This window comes from Dermacentor albipictus, chromosome 3, assembly GCF_038994185.2.
Source record: "Dermacentor albipictus isolate Rhodes 1998 colony chromosome 3, USDA_Dalb.pri_finalv2, whole genome shotgun sequence".
In the NCBI taxonomy this organism is placed as follows: Eukaryota; Metazoa; Arthropoda; class Arachnida; order Ixodida; family Ixodidae; genus Dermacentor; species Dermacentor albipictus.
Window position 1 is genome coordinate 81,471,382 of NC_091823.1, and position 17,266 is coordinate 81,488,647.

The window sequence follows — 17,266 nt, forward strand, 5'->3', positions numbered from 1 at the left end:
CGCCTGCATGACTTCCAGTAACATTTATTAAACCAGGGGCGAATGACATGCAGCACAACAGAGCAGGCAAGCAAAGTGCCAACATCAAGCTTATAGTACAGAAATGCCTCTCAAGAGGGCTATCACATTTTACCGCAACACAATGCCTCAGATTTACAGGTAAAGCCACTGCGTTTCGTCGCACACTATCCAAACAAATATACAATTGTGGACACTCTTCTTGCACATAACTGATAGCATGACCTAAAAAGAAAGGCTACGACACTAAGCAGACAAGGACGAAGTAGGACATAAACAGTATGTACGAGCTTTGTGTCCCGCTTTGTCCTTGTCTGCTTAATGCCGTAATCTTTGTTTTTAGGTCATGAACCAACTAGCTCAGCAACAAGTTTTTTTAAATGGTAGCATGAATTGTAAAGTTTTAAAAAAAGAAAGCAGTTTATAGTGAAACAGAACCACAATTATTGTCAGAAGTAGATTTCTTCTAACTGCCATTGGAACTTGAACTTCCCACTGAAAGCAATCAGTCTCTGATTTACAGGTGAAACTCTTGCTGCTTCGCTGAAGCAAGACTGACAAAAAGAAAAAAAGAAAAGTGCAAGCAACAGCTATCTCCAGCAGCACTGAACAAAAATAAGCCAGTTCCAAAAGAAACTTTAGCCACAGCCTTGTTCCAATTTTTTGAACAATGGGTTCCCAACTTTCTACTCACTGCAATATAAAGGTGTGTTCCCTGAACAAGAGACAGTCTATATTGACATTGTGCATATAAAGAGCCAATATAAAGACATGGACAGTATACCACGAGATTCTTTGAGTGTGCTGCGAGAAAGCAGTTGGCAGTGCACGTTATACATTGGCTTGGTGTGTTCATTATTACCCTTTTAAGTACCATAGTCGCACATCTCCCAGCAGGTAGTGTTAAGGTTACAAAGAAGTTACACTGGCAGCACATCGGAGACTACAGTTGCTTTGCTACACTATGCTCCCATGCAAGTGATTATACATGGAGGATGCTCCTTTCCACAACAGCAGACAAGGCCTCGCATATAATGGATGTACGCTAAATACTACAATGGCCATTTCCCTTTGCAGCCTACCAAGTTCACTCAGTACCTTTACTAGATTGCTGCAGCCAGAACAATCATTCTAATATGCACGAAATGATTTAGCCCCATCTTGAACCACCTTACAATACATTAAGGAGCCTTGAGTATATGCAGGAGCGATGTTGTCAAGTGATTACTTCTGGTTATTTTTTTACGCAGCACTGTGTCCTATCCTACCCTCTACTGGACTGACTGGAATTCTAACTACTGGCTTCGCCAATCAGCATGCACTGAAAGTGACATCCCAAAAAGTTCAATTCTGAATATGGCCCAAGTACAGCCACCAAATGGCCGAAAAAAAAGTATGAAAATTATACAAATGAATATGTCAGAATTTTAACATTTCATTGTAAAGCACCAGCTGCGTATTATATGTGCAATGAACACCTTGAGTATACAACTGATGTACTGCATATAATGTCTCTGGACTATATCGCTGTATAACAACTAAATAAAGCCAATAAAGCAAGCCCAAGAGGACTGGATGAAGTCAATCATATGAAAACAGTACATTCCGAGTCTTTCACAATGACGTTTACGTATGAATCTAAAACGGACATCGCACTACCAGTTCTACACAATACAAAACTTTCTGGAGCGCTCTGCATTTTTGAGCAAAGCTGAAGTTTAGCTATTTCAAAACAGCATGTGAATGCAAAGTAAATATGCTGTGGAAGTTGCACACAGTAGCTGTTTGTGAAAGTGCTATTTTAGAAGTCAAAACCGCCCAGTAGCTTGACAATGCTATGAACACAAGAACATGTGAGCCAGGTTTCAATAGTAAAGTGGCATACAGAACAAGGGCAAGAACCTGGTTCAAGAACATGTAAAAAGAATACTGCCATTATAGGTGGAAGCAATGGCATGGAACAACCTTCAAGATATCAAATGCTTCGGATAAATTACAATAAAGAACATAGAGTGACATGAAAAAAAAATGAAAAGGTGGTATTGACTAGCAGTGTAACTCTATAAAAGATCTGAGCTCACAGGAATTGCCAGGATGGATAGGAAAAAAGGTTTGCTTCTTGAAGAGTTCCTTCATTGCTGGTCACGGCCTGACTTGAAAGAGTACAGCGCATAACTTGATAAAAGCATTAAGAAAAGCCTACAAAAATTTTATTTGGGCTAAATCACAAGTGGGGACACCATCTTTGCTGTAAATGTTCCAAGTACTCGCACTGGCAACACCTGCCTAAACCATCCACATTCTGTTGCTTCTTGCTTTTCTTTGTGCACAACAGACCTCCTGGTCCTGGCCAAACAAATTCCGTTAATTTTTCAATGTACCTGCACATAATTAGCATGCCCACTCATGTCTCAAGAATCTGTTTCTGCTTAAGGGCAATGGCCACCAGTATCACCACCTAAACTAACTGCTTAATTACAGCTGCCTACTGGACTGCATGGTCAGTTTCCAGCTCCACTTTGGGGTGCCTCAGAAATGTGACCCTTTTCCACTGCTTGCCATGCCTGCCGGCCAAATTGCTCCGTGCACATCGCCACATGGCAAATGAGAGAGGCCACACATGGCATGGCCTCTGAGATAACGAGTGCGTGCACTATATCGGAGGCCATGCTGCACATGACCTTTTGCCAATGTCTGCTACGTGCTGGCACATGCTATGCGCTTTTCCCAGAGGGTGCAGCTGGTGAAGAAAAGGTGTGGTGTAGGGCTACGGTTAGGCAACTTACATAGTAGTCTGGTTACAGCACAGTGGTACTTCACAAGCCATAAGGCTAAAATACAGTTTTACCTACTCGCACACAACAACTTTAGAGAAGGGAGAAAATGTGCCTGTGAACACTGCACAAGCAAAGGTGGCAAACAGGCAAAGCCACAAGTCAGTGAGAACACTGTTGTAAATGCAATAGGTATGTTTGCACCTACAAAAGCTAGGCCATGGCTTGTGAACTGCAACGGGCACACAAAACATTAAGAGATCATGTGTTTTGTCAATATACTTGCACCAGGAAGATTTCAAGTTTGAGACAAACGAGCAGAACTGCTTCTGTAACCTGGAGTCGTAATTTACTTGGAAAGCTCATACTCGCACAGGTCACTAGTGATTTCGTATGGAGGCACTAGTAAGCCCCAGTGTTAGCTGCATACGACTTAATTTCTTAGTGTTTAATCTCATGGTAATGACAGCTTTTTGCCACTTTTGTAGCAAGCACGAAAAGGTGCTGAGGGCTGTGTTAGCTAATGGTGCCTTAGAGTGATTGACCCGAAGCACTCCAGAAGTGCTACAACAGTCATGTACAGCAGCATTTCACTTGCATAACAATAATGCGTGGCAGATAGAACCAGTCCCTGTTACTGTAAGCACGTTTGGGGTGTTGCTCGCATCAAGTTGCTTGTGATGTTTTTAGTCACTTGCTGGGGCTTTTTGATCCGTTGGTATTGTAGATGTGTGAGCAAGTAAATTGGCAAGAGCATGCATATTCATGCAGTCACAAGCCATTTAACATAGCAAAATTTCTATGTGGCCTGGAGCTTTCATCTGGATCCTAACTCTCATAAGGACGAAAAAAAGCCATTAGAGGAGTCGTTACCTTAATCGGACTGCAAACGATTATATTGTAATCAATATCCTTTACTGGTTCATGACCTTTTGCACTCAATGTCTGGTATCAATTCCAGCCATTTGGTAGGATGAAAGCAAAAGTATTAAAATAGAAACTTCAAAATTTATATTGAAACAAGACAAATATTTACATAATTTGAATAGATTATTCCATTTTTTTCAGCTATCTTTAAGCAAACCATACCACTTTTTTGGTCTGTTTTCGGAAGGCTATCTGCTTGTTTGCTAAAATCCATCTAATGAAGAGTTATAACAATAATCCATCTAATAGAGTGTTATAACAATGATCTCGTTATCGCCGTGGAAGCTTTAAACTCATCAGCACAAGAGCACTCTGAAACAACTAACTGAAGGTTCCACAGTAGTGCCGCACAATAACCAAACGTGTATCGTCACCTTCTTATCAGAGACGACGAAACCAACAGCTCATGTCCAAGCAGAGTAAGAACTGCACATAATTTACAACAGTTCAGTGATGCAACAAAATAGTGTGTTCTGTGCTTGTTATGCAGTAAGAATTGCATCTTCTGAGTCAAGATGTCAAATCTCAAGCATTGGTGACCATCGATCAAAGCTGTGGGGAGGGCACCCACTTCAAATATATTCCCTCAGAAGTGGCACACATTATACGTCTCCACAATTCAATGCCAATAATGCTAATGCATTTAAATTCTAACCACACAGGTGGTCAATGACAAAAGAAAACTATGCACCACCAAAACAGCTGCCAAAAGAAGAAAACAGCACACCCTTGCATCAACTGAACACTCACCAGCGGTTCTTGATGCTGCAACGACAAAGGACTATAGGGTCACAACGGAGCATACTTCAATCAGGTTGACCCATGAATATGAAGGAAGAGCAACAAACTGTCAACTGCTTAGGCATCACAACGGCAAAGACAATGAGGCCTGAGGGTACTTATAGTTTACTACATTCCCGCCTTTCTAATACGAGCACCGTAGGGCATATGTCACGTTCCTGGTGCTAGGGCAGAAACTCTGGCACACTGGCACGCTAAGGCGGGCAACGAACAACACACATGCTATCAGCACGAGGAGAGAAATGCAAACCCAGACTCGCATGGGTCACAGGCACCCTACATCACAGTAATCTCAAGAGGAGAACATTTATAATCACAACATGCAATTTCACTAGCGACCAAACTCCGTGCATCCATCAATTAGCTTTTACTGGCGAATTCATTTCATTCGGTTTCAGCATGATGTCCAGATCTGTGAACACAGCTGGCTTTATTCATACTGAGTCAATATGGAGCATGAAATAATGCATCAAGCACCTTTCGTCATTAGCAACTGGAATGTAGTATCCAGTGATTTTAATACCCGCACCACATATGCATTTCCCATTGCACCAGTGAAAGCAACGATCACTGACATCTGCATGTTCCATGGCCTCCACTGAGATAATTCTCCAACACCGCAACAGAGCTTGCAGGTTTCAACTGCCATTGGTTCCAATGGTAATTGGAAGTCCATGTAGAAAGAGTTATGGATTGTTGTGAACCAATCGTCACATGCAATTTCAAAACAACTGATTAATGCTTTGTGCATCCACTGACAATTTATGGCAAATGCATTGCATTTTGTTTCAGTGTGGGAACGTCCACCACATTCACATCTGGCTTTTATTCAAGCTGAAACGGTAAGCTCTAGTCCAGCCACATTCATCTATAGGTCATAGCCGCCTTTTGTGGTCCTGAGGCAGAAGGATGCGGGCAGTTTGTGAACCAAGTGTCACACGTCAATCACTCAGGTGGCTGCGATACCCCAACTGTGCCTGCGTTAACATTTCTGCAAGTGCTGAGAAAATATTCCTAGTGTCTGTTCAACACGTTCCATAAGGGAAAGGTGGGAGTCACGAGGATATGCGGGTCGACATGCGGTGCTACCGGCGCCGCTCGCCCTTCTGGGTACGTTTGCGCTCTTTGTCCTTGCGCTCCTGTGCCTGCTGCTTCTGCTTTTCACGGTTCAGCTTGTCCTGGGCCTTCTTGCGCTCGTGCTCTTGCTTGCTCAACTCTCGTTTCTCTTTCTCGGCATGGGCCACATTCTCGGCGTTTGTGTTCCTCGCAAGCACTGCCAGCCCCATCGCAAGCAGTCAAGGAACAGATTTGCAAGGCTGGCATTATGAAAGCGACGCCGCAATAGCATGAATACTTGAGGCACAAACAAGAAACATGCAAGACGCAACATGCATGTCCCATGTTCATGCCTTCAGCTTTATTGTTATCCTGTAGTTTGTCTCATACATAGCAGGCAATTCTGCGGAGGTTAGAGCAATTTTTCACACTATGTGCATTTGTGACCCAAAAATAGTGCATGCTACGTAACAGCATCAAACAGGAATGTGCCAAGTAATTTGGTGCAAGGTTAACTTCACAGATTACAGTAACAATATATCAAGCAAGTGTCACAAAGAACATGCAACATTTAGTATTCTCAGAATGGCAAACAGAGTTGCACGTTTGCTCAACTGCACTGATTGCACAGCTTATACAGTGCAGTGCCTGCATCCGTGACCAGAACATAGTGCATTACATAATGGAAGCTCACTGCATGCAAGCAATATGTGATTTTATGTGATTACAGTTATGTATCAAGAAGTTATTCTGTAGAAGACATTGCAGATCAAAGGCCAGTTCAGTTCGAAATGTGCAGTGTAATACATTTCGGTAATTGCATTGCTTGCATAGCTTCCGTAGCGCTGCCTGCTAAGTACAATACAGAGTATATCTGGCTCTGCTCTCATGACAGCCAAGGATCACACAACAACAACAAGAAAGAAAGAAAGAGGAAGAAAAGGCAGGTGCGGTCGACTTCCTGTGTTTTTGCATCGTTGGTGGGATGTTAGATGGGAAAGACTACTCCAGATTTATTGTACATGTCTTAATGCACACATTGCAAGCCAATCCAAATTCTTGTTCTCGGTTTCACATCTAACACGCAACATTACAGCTAAAGCAATATATGGCACCGCCAGCATTATTTAACAAAAAAAGAAAAACAAAACAATGTGCCATAAACTGAAAGCCATAACTATGAAAACCTTACATCACGGAAAATTAAAGGTAGCATTAGCCCTGCATGTTAGTTCATTGCATACAAAAAAGCTATTACACAGAGGACATCTTATATCCACATCACCACAAAATGCACAGAGCAATAATTTTTGTGGCTGCACTACCTGAACAGATTCCACGGTACTGCACCCATGTTCACGACCCAAAAATATTGTTACATAATATCAGACAGAAATGTGAAAGCATTATGTGACTCGATACAGCATTAACGTGATGCACTATAGTTGTGATATGGGGAGGAGCTAACACACAGTCATCGTCACTGACTTGGACCACTTTAGCCTAAAATGTACAATGTAAAATTATGAGAGTAAAGCATGTGATCTCCACAGCATCCCCTAGATGAGTATACAACAGTGTGCTGTCTGTCAAAGCCTATATGTTCAAGAAGATACCAAGATGTTTTAAACTGCAAATGAAAAAGCATCAACAATATCAGTTCTGCAATACAAAGACAAAATTGTAGTGTTGGGAAAATTAAAATTAAGTTGTGGGTTTTCACATCCTCGAGCCTCCATTAGACTGAGAGTTGCCTTAATGGGTGGCTCTGGAATTATAAGGTACACCACACGGCACCATGTGGTGTCCCTCTTACTCAGTCTGTGTCCAGTTGCACTGTTGCAACTACGTAGTCCTTTGCACAAAGCAAATATTGGGAAAACAAGGAATTGATGTAAAATGTGCATACCCTATAACAAGACTTGCACTAGCACAAGACCCCTCACATTGTGAGCAGCAAAAGGATACATTTTGGAACATAATGCTCCTTGGGAGCCGCTCCTGAGGCCACAGAAGTGGCCACCAATTCTGCTGATGGCTTTGTTACCACATCCCTGCATATATGATACAGTGTGGATAATGAAAATCTCAGCATCCATTCTAAGAAGACGGTACAGTTCACTTCATCTATCTAGTCCTGCATGAAGTGGATTGAAACTTGGCTGTATGTACACAGCATGAGATACTGACAAATGTATATGAAACCTGCCGCAGCACTAGGTCTGCCAAGTTTCAACAGGCTTAATGCATGACACTAATACTGACTAAAAGTTTATTAACTGTTTCCTAGGTAAAAATTAATGCAACGAAGCAGTACCACAGCACGAATTTCAATATTAATGCAACTCCTTATGACTACCTTGTATCACGCAAAGTCTCAACAAGTTTAATGCATGGCACTAATACTAAGTACAAGTTTATGAACCGTTTCCTAGGTAAAAATTACAGCAACAAAACAATATCTCAGCATGAATTTGAAAGTTAACGCAACTCATGACTACCTTGCATCATGCAAGTTAATCTTCAACTTCGGCAAATCAGACTTATACGGTGACTAACACACGTGGATACGCGCGGTGTGTTTACTCTTCGTAATTAAGCGTCTGGGAAAACCCGTTCAACATTTCACATTCCATCGACAATTTAGAAAAGTGTAACTGCGTTATTGCAGTGGAACGATTGTCACTGGCACACCAACATACAGCGCACAATCCCACCAACTTACTCCTCTCCATCAGAAACTTCGCCGTACTGCGCGAGAATGGCCTGTCGCAACTTCTGTTCCTCCACAGATAGATTCTTTTCAGCGACAACAGATTTGGCCTGCTCCTCCATGAGACTCACAAGCTTCGCTTCGACGTTGTATTTACCTGTGCATCAAAATAACAAAGTGCGTCGTTAAACTCGTAAGGCTCCGGACCAGCACTTCATACGAATGCAACATGCACCTTGCATGCCAGCGGCAAGCGCGCATGCTTTCTACCTTGTTCATCGTTCACCCGCGCGTCTCCCTCGGCTGGTCGCTCGTTATATTCCGACCACTTGTTAAATATCTCGTCCTTCACGTCGCACAGCGCATCCTCCTGTCGACAGAGAAACAAGCAGATAAGATCGGCTGGCTTGGACCGGAAAACTTTCAATGAATGCAAGCTCGCGCAATGCAACATGCGATCCCCTACGCAAACTTCTGTGAGGATGCCTTGGAGCGCCTCGGACTTCTCGTCCTCCGTCTCATTCCCTTCGAGTATGCCAGTGATGTAGCTCCCAAAAACGTCCGGATCAATGTTTAAGGCTCGCAATTTGTCGGTGAGCCAGAGTTCGAAATCGCTGTACACAGCCGCCATGCTGACCGCGAAGCCCACCGTACTCGCCTTCGCCTAGGCGGGCTGCCGTCTGCTACACTGGCTGCGTCTCCCTCACATTATCCACATCAAGAAGTGCATTTATTTTTTTTTCTCTGTCGCTTGATAAAGCTACAGATGACTGCAACTGTAAGTATACGCAAGTAATTTTATTTAATAGCTTCAACTAGTTGGTTTGAGGGTGTTCTTTCTCCACCGCCAGAGCAACGCCAGAGAGACGATGCTGTAGTACAAATAGTTTCGGTTTTGTTTTTCGCCACAGGTGTATGTAACGGCGTTTTACGTTTTGTACTCGATTTGCAGCCGCGGTACAACTCTTAGCGTAATTTTGCGCGCCCAGAAAGTTATTCTCATCGCTCCAACAGACTTGTAAAAAAGCCCAACATTATTTAATACAATGTGCGCGGTTATGATAGAGGTTTTTAATTATTGATCAAATTTATAATACAAACCTTTATGACACAAATTAACGTAGTCTCGTTATCCAAAATTTGTATGATCAAAAAGTATGTTCATAATCACAAAAGTGACCTCTGAAGTAAAGGACACACAGTTTCCTTTATTTCTGTCCATTACTTTCGGGTGAAATGTTCGTGATACAAAACTTCATTGATATCGCCGGGGCACAGCATGCATACCACTGATATCGCTTACTTTTCCGCGGGTCATCTCGGGGACCTTCAAAAGCACTGTGGAGCGTGCGTTGCGGCCTTCGATGAAGACAGCGTGTTCACGCCCGGGTTGTTTCACTTAGCACGAATCTTCCAAGAATTTTCTGGTTTATGTTCATCTGGTATCATCCAGCATTGCACATGACAAAGTATTCGCTTCCTCCCGCAACGTAGTTGTACATAACGCATTCTGGACATTATTTATACCGTGTTCGCATCACCCAATATTTCGAATAGACCATAATCGTGTCACCAATATTCCACTGTGCTTACAGCCCGCAATCGTGCATGCATCCCAATGGGCATTGAAACTCCGTCGGACGTCCGCATAAGATCCCGGCGTCCAAGTCCAAGAGCAGTCGTCCTGGAGTCCATGGATATCATTATCGGACTAATTTTTAACATCCACTTTTTATCCTCCTGCGGACGTCCTTAGGTCATTCGTGCTGGACATTTTGCCAATATATGTAGCGAGCCGGACTTTGTTCAAATTTTAGTGACGACCTGCTCCCTTGCTGAGAATTTCTGTGCTTGCAAATGCCAACGTAGAATCCGCCTCGAGTTCATTCAAGCTACGTGGACCACATTTAGTTTTGTTCAATATAGACATCAACGTTTCTCAGCGAAATATCAACCAGTAAATAGACCAAATTCGATCGAATTCTACCCGCCCTTGGGATTCTTTTTTCTTCTGGTGGAGGGCATGCGGGTACCCACGGACGCAGGTTTTTGGACTGGTTTTAAAATACAGCGTGATCGCAAGCTACCAAGCTTGTGTGACCGTCTCATTATTAATCTGTGAAACCGATTGCCTATGCAATGTAAACATAGCTTGCTTTTGTAATCTGTGTTCCATGGGTGCAAGTTGTATTTTCATTGGTACATGTCAATACTGCGTCATCTTTGCGGCAGATATTCTAGAGAAGGCTGTTTACACCAACTGCGCTATTCAGTCGATTATAAATAAAAACGAACATCCCGCAGATATCCCTTAATGGTCCATGGTTTGTCGTATGGATGTCTGACGGACGTTTAGCATTGAAAACACAAACGAATTCTTGCGTCCGTGGAGCATCTGTAGATCCGTTGTAGACATCCGCGAAACACTCGGACTGCCAATTAGTATGCGCCTGGTAGTACAGCGGATGTCCGCCGTACGCCCTTAGGCGATCTGCGGACGTCTTGCGGATGACCAAGATATCCAGAAGCGGTAGTTCAGTGGACGTCCAGTAGAGTTCAAATGCCCATTTTAACCACGACCTTTGGAGTTAATTAAGGCAAAGTTAGTTAAAGTACTCGAAGCCACGACGTTTCATGGGGAGTGGGACGAAAATGGGGAGTGCACGGTAGGGCGAAAATGGAACCAAAATTTATGCTGCCACCATTGATGGTCATCGTCTGCCTCTTAGGCTAACTGTTCTGAAAAGGCGGACTAGTGCTATCCGCCCTAAATGTCAATTTAAAAAAAAAATAGAGAAAAAACAAACACGGTGTATGCGTCACGCCTAATGCGCGAGTACGGGCAATCGCAATACGCTCCGCTGGCTTAAAACTAGGACAATCGGGCAGCAGATTGAGGGTAAGTTTTCTGCATATAATTGCGGTCTTTTAGCATAGCGCGGCGCACATCCGCTTCCGCCGCCTGCGATATGGTAATTAGGGTGCGCCCATGCGCTGCATGCTACACTGAACCACGCGCACATATGGTTCAGAGCGTGCAGTGTTGCAGTGTGCTTGCTGCGTGCTCTAATTAAGCCCAGCTTCGAAACGTCACCTCCATTCAAATGCCATATGATTGTGTTACGTGTTTCTATATGGGGGGGAGGGCGTTTTTACATGCACTATACAGGTATGCTGTTCGCCTGCGCTGAAACCTTAGGTGGCTGAGGACGAGCCTTCCATGTGGACACTGGCTTCGACGTATAGAGTACAGCATGCATGGTAGGAATGTTGGCACCAAACGTACCGGACTGAGTGGTCCTTTACCTGCTAATCCACATCGGCCTCGTTAAATCTGCGCGCCATTTTCCACGGCCTCGTGCGACCGCGTGCGGTGTTCGCATTTCATATATCGCCTTCGTAGGACGACACGAGCGCCAGCCTCACAAAGGGCGGACACGCACAGCATGAAGAAACAGTGTTCTATTAATCTATGCCAGTTGCAGAACTAACTGCTTTAAAATCCAGCGCCACGACAAAAAAAAATTTTGAGATTAAACAGATATGTGCGCTACTTACGAGTAGTAATTGAACATTTCTGACGTCAAGTTCTAACAGAACAGTAAGTATACCCTTAAATCTACTTTATTCCCAATTATTTTTGTTATTATCATTAATCTACAGGTAGCGCAACTCACTCACCAGATATAAAAAACATTTGGGGCTCATTACGAGCCATTTTTGTTTCCTGAAGTGCACGGTTGTTCGAGTTATCTAACTTGTAAATGACGAAACGAAGTCTGAGAGAAGCTCGCGACACTTCCTCGAGCCTCGTGCCAAGCAACCAGCGGCCAGCACTGCGGTAAGCACTCTCGAACATCGCTTGCACGTTTGTGAGGCGAGTGCCTTTGTCTTCAAAGAGAGGCAATGTCGGCGCTATGAAGCTCTGCGTGTTAATGTTTGCGTCAACGTTACTCATTGCTTCTGGTAAGTTGCAAGCAAGTCCTGGCCCGTTTAATCTCGGCACTATAGGAATGTCGTCTTCCAGCCTGAGAAAACCGCTGTTGTTCATCAATGTTTTCTTTTCCTTGTATACATAACGATGCGTTGGCACTGCTGACATCGACAGGGGCAAGCTATGTTTTGCGTGCCCTCATTCACTTGCTGTGACACACACATATATATATATATATATATATATATATATATATATATATATATATATATATATATATATTTGTGGTGAACTCGTCATTGGCAGATTTTATTTTATAACTTAGCTCTTAGAAAGCTTGATGCTCAGTAGTTCCACAGCGGGGTCCTTCCCAATCGCGTCCGTCTAATCTACCGTTTCTGTATCTCTTTACGCTTAGCATTATTTTGTCTGCGGCTGTCCACGACGTTAGCCCAATGCGCTTACTGGTTGCATTGGGACAAAGGAACGACAACACAATAGTGCAAATAATCAAAAGAGCCTTTACTGCACCTTTCATACACCAATGCCAGCTAGCCGAATAGAACACGCCGATGGGCGCGGACGAATGGAGGAAGTCCCACTGACCGCGACAGGACATTGAGCGAATAAATCTGCCTCTCGACCTCGAGAAAACTATACATTTAAAAACAAAAGTGCATTTCTGCAAGTTTATTAACGCGGCAGCGTTAAGGGTCCCGTGTCGCAAGAAATGTATAGTGTCAGCGCCGGCGGAGTTATCCGTGAGCGAAAATTTCCGTATATATTTAGGTATATGCATAATGCCGGCCACGCCTTGCTTTGTTACATATGCGGTATATGCGGGTTATATTGCCACACCATTCTGTCACTAAGGTTCCTCATACCTCGTCTGGCATGCTTCACAAAGTTATTCCTCGGAATTTTGAGAATGACAGCCCTCAAACAAATGTCATGAAACAAAACACCGACAGCGCATGCTTTTAATGTTAAATATTCTGAGTCTTATATATTAAAAATGTGAAACAATAACAGAAACGTGAAAATTATGTCATTCTATTTCTTCTTTTTTTTGCGCGGCTGTTGTGACTTCGGGGTGGAAGCTGCAATGTGCAATACCTCCGGCACCCCTACAGTCCGATACCTCCGGGATCGGCCCACGCAAGAGGCCGCGTTTCTACCAGAAAGCTCGCCTTCGTGCATAGTGTTCGCCGCCAGCGTTTCGCGATAAATATTACGGTTACATAAATTGCAGTTGCCGGGAAGCGTGAGAAGCAGTCAGGGATCTTCAAACGCTATCGCGTTGCACTCTTAAAGAGCCCATCACCAGGTATGGCCATGTTGAGCTGACAAGCGTCGTGCATACAATGGGCGCTAACGATCATGTCCGCTAAGTATACATCGCTACGCGCCGCGGAATATTGCGGAGGCTAGATGGGGCAAGTGCAGACAGTGTCCTTATTGGCGGTGACGCTCGCCTCCTGCAATCATGCTCCCTGGCACTGAAATATGTCTATCTCGGCTAACAATGAACCAATTTGAAAAATTCTTCAGGTAGCACGCTCCCAAGAGGGATCGTAACAACTTCCAGCATGTAAGGAAAATTTGTTATATGGCGTCTTGAGGGGCTCTTTAAAGGCGAAGCTTAATCCAATTATTTTTTCTGTCTCATCATCGTTGAAGTAATCGCGACATTCCATTTTCCCACGCAGGGGCGACACCGGTCGTGGCCAGCAGCTGCGAGAAACGCTTGGTTCCCCCATCTACAATGCTGCTTGAACCTGAAGTGCACGTCAAGAGTGTCGACAAAGGTGGCCGTGCCGAGATGGCCTGCCGTTTCTGGTAGGTTATGTTATCGTATCTCCCCTCTCGACATTGGGGAACTCTACATTAGGGATTAAACGCAAGCGGCCTGCGCCACACCTGTAAAAGCATAAACTCTTCCAAGCTCATAATGGGGCTGAAGTCGTTCGCAGACCATAATATAAAATTCTCTATTCTGAATGTACTGAATATACACTGAGTAAACAAGTATTTACGTGTCAGGAGCGGCCGTTACGCCTGCGTAAGTCGTAATACAGTATGGCCTTTGCAAACCGCAAGAGTCAGGACAGGTGTATTTGCAAAAACCTAAGTAGTGTTCGGGCCATACGCTATACTCACAATGATCGGCTTAATAACTAATACGACGGCCTCAGCAATGGCCTATCGCGAGCCGCACTTGTGATGGCTTGTGCATGCGGGTCCAATCTTAAATATATTGATAATTTTATATCTGCCACCGTTTCCATCGCCCGGCCGGGCCGCTGTATCTTGAAAGCCATCTGCGACGGGTACAGAGTCCGAGGTGCGCTGTGTTCTAAGGGCGTAGTTCGCGTTGATGCGAGCGCCTGCACGAAGGTCGATTCGCTCGCTGCAGCTGCCGCGTTTCCTCGCTGCAGTGTTCTGACAGCGAGTTTCCGCGGTCATCGAGTGAGATGTGTTCATGTTGGCTTGTGCGCGCGTGACACCATGCTTGTTAATTTAGTTATACTCGCGGACAACTTGCTGTGGCTATCAAGGGAAAGCTGCGGAGGCAAAGCGCCCACAAGTGAGAGCGCTTCTGAAAAGAGTCCTGCGTTTTAATCCACGTTAGTTTAGGCTGGGGAAGACAAAACATGAACACCTTATCCGCAACAGTTAAATAAGACAGAACACACCACTGAGTGTAAAGGTTTACTTATTTTGCGGCTCTTCCCTTCCGCGTCCGGGGAAACGCCAAACCGTCGCACGTGGAAGCTGCGTCGATTCAGCGCTGTTCCGAGCAACCAAAAGCCCTGTCAAACGCTGCCGGACTACTTGGCGCGGTAACACATGTGCAGCAGCCCCGCCCCCTATAGCATTCCCTTCATAGCCACAATAAAATCCTCCACAAGTATAGTATGCCTATGTTTAAAAGTTTATACGGCCGATAAAACTACTATGCTTACTTCGTATAGCTGTCCACTAATTTGCTATTGCAATCGATGCTTCGCCTTTCGGGCGAAACTGCGACTTTTATTTACTTAGCTTACGTTTACCTCAGTTGATGCTGCCACTACAGCAAGCCTTCGTGTAATATTCTAACATGTCGCTATCGCTGAAGGACTCTGCGGCGAAACTGTGATACTTTTTTACCAATATCGCACGAACGTCGACCGCACGTCGAATGCATTTCTGCTGTGTTTCGCGCTGCTTTCGAAGAAAGTTGCAAGAGTGTACAATCCCGCCCACTGATCATTACCTCATTGATCCGTCTCTTTGAAACTTCCAGCAGTCCGGCAAGCCTGGAAGTGGTAAGGGAATACATCTACTTAGGGCAGGTATAGTGACCGCGGATCTGGATCATGAGACTGAAATAATCAGAAGAATAAGAATGGGCTGGGGTGCGTTTGGCAGGTATTCTGAGATCATGAACAGCAGGTTGACATTATCCCTCAAGAGAAAAGTGTATAACAGCTGTGTCTTACCAGTACTCACGTACGGGGCAGAAACCTGGAGGCTTACGAAAGGGGTTCTGCTTAAATTGAGGACGACGCAACGAGCTATGGAAAGAAGAATGATAGGTGTAACGTTAAGGGATAAGAGGCAGATTGGGTGAGGGAACAAACGCGAATTAATGACATCTTAGTTGAAATCAAGAAAAAGAAATGGGCATGGGCAGGACATGTAATGAGGAGGGAAGATAACCGATGGTAATTAAGCGTTACGGACTGGATTCCAATGGAAGGGAAGCGTAGCAGGGGGTGGCAGAAAGTTAGGTGGGCGGATGAGATTAAGAACTTTGCAGGGACAACATGGCCACAATTAGTACATGACCGGGGTAGTCGGAGAAGTATGGGAGAGGCCTTTACCCTGCACTGGGCGTAAACAGGCTGCTGCTGCTGTTGATGATGGTAATGACATATCCACTGACCAAAGTTGTTCAATATTTAGCTTGGGCCTGTAGGGATGCATGTGATGGCTGCTTATTGCCGAGAACTCGAGAGCTCACGAGACCCTCGATTGCGCACGCACACACCGCATTTGGCCCAATTCGACATACAGAGTCACGTTCAGCATGAGTGCTCGGGATCGAATATAGGTCCCAAGGTGGTGCCTGAATACGGAAAATAGGTTTAATAAATACCAGTAATTGCAACGGTGTTCAGTTCTCCAATGTTTTCGTATGTCGATCGGCGCCGCCGTTCACTCTTGGGATCCCTTCGACCGCGGGCACCGCGTGTTTTCAGCAACGCGGCTGTGCGTGCCGAACAAACCCACACGCACACATTCTGTGCACGCGCTCGCGTGCACGATCACGCACGCACGCGCGCTCAGACACGTTAACGCCAGCTGCCATGCAAGCTCGGCCGAACACCACAAGAACTATGTAGCTCGGGAGAGCGCACACCACATGCTTGTACACAGCGCACGAGCGCTAACGCACGCCCGTTTGTGCGCGAGCAACGCAATCCAACTGCGTATACGCACTCACTCACGCGCTCATGGCTGCAGTCACGCACGCGTACGTTCTCACAGCGTTGACGCACTGCGTACACGTTCACGCTCTCGTGCTTGCAGCCACGCAAACGTACGTTCTGGCAGCGCAAAAGCGCACGCACGCACGCGTGCGCGCTCACGCTTGCAGTTACGCGCACGTGGGTTCTCACAGCGCAGACGCACGCACTCGTTCACGTGCACGCTCATGCTCGTAGTCACGCAAACGCACGTTCTCGCATTACACACACGCACACGCACAATACATAGTCAACCCAAGCTTTATAAGCGACTGTGTTTTGCATTGTTTCGATTACTTGCAGTCAACATTACGAGTAGTGGCACCAAGGCTTTGCTTTGAGCGCCTGTTGGTCATCATATTCAGTCCACTTTATTATCACTACAAAACGAAGGCCTGTCGCAGCGATCTCCAGTCACCCTTGTCCTATAGATGTGCCACCCGATTCCGCCTACCCAAATGGCCTATAATATCGCGAAGCGATCCGCTCTGTCGATCCACTGTGTTACCTTCAATCTGCTCTATTCATT

At 44.9% G+C, this 17,266-nt stretch overlaps 2 protein-coding genes across 5 annotated transcripts in view; one reads left to right on the forward strand and one right to left on the reverse strand.

Moving 5' to 3' along the window:
- Positions 1 to 8: 8 nt before the first annotated feature.
- Positions 9 to 8,993, reverse strand: LOC135898930 (coiled-coil domain-containing protein 43-like). Its single transcript, XM_065428195.2, has 5 exons — positions 8,756 to 8,993; positions 8,560 to 8,659; positions 8,302 to 8,446; positions 7,545 to 7,630; positions 9 to 5,793 (listed from the first exon to the last, which is right to left on the reverse strand). Exons 1-5 carry the CDS (start codon positions 8,918 to 8,920, stop codon positions 5,606 to 5,608), a joined length of 684 nt encoding a protein of 227 aa, XP_065284267.1. The 5' UTR covers positions 8,921 to 8,993; the 3' UTR covers positions 9 to 5,605.
- Positions 8,994 to 11,772: 2,779 nt separating this feature from the next.
- Positions 11,773 to 17,266, forward strand: part of LOC135898850 (uncharacterized) — a 30,377-nt gene continuing 24,883 nt past the window's right edge. For 2 of the 4 annotated variants that reach the window (XM_065428012.2, XM_065428013.2), the window contains exons 1-2: positions 12,119 to 12,255; positions 13,933 to 14,062. In XM_065428012.2, coding sequence (XP_065284084.2) covers positions 12,207 to 12,255; positions 13,933 to 14,062 — 179 coding nt within the window. In that variant the 5' untranslated portion in view covers positions 12,119 to 12,206. Of the gene's footprint in view, positions 11,891 to 12,021; positions 12,256 to 13,932; positions 14,063 to 17,266 lie in introns of those variants that run through there. The other 2 variants (XM_065428015.2, XM_065428014.2) reach the window with 2 other exon arrangements.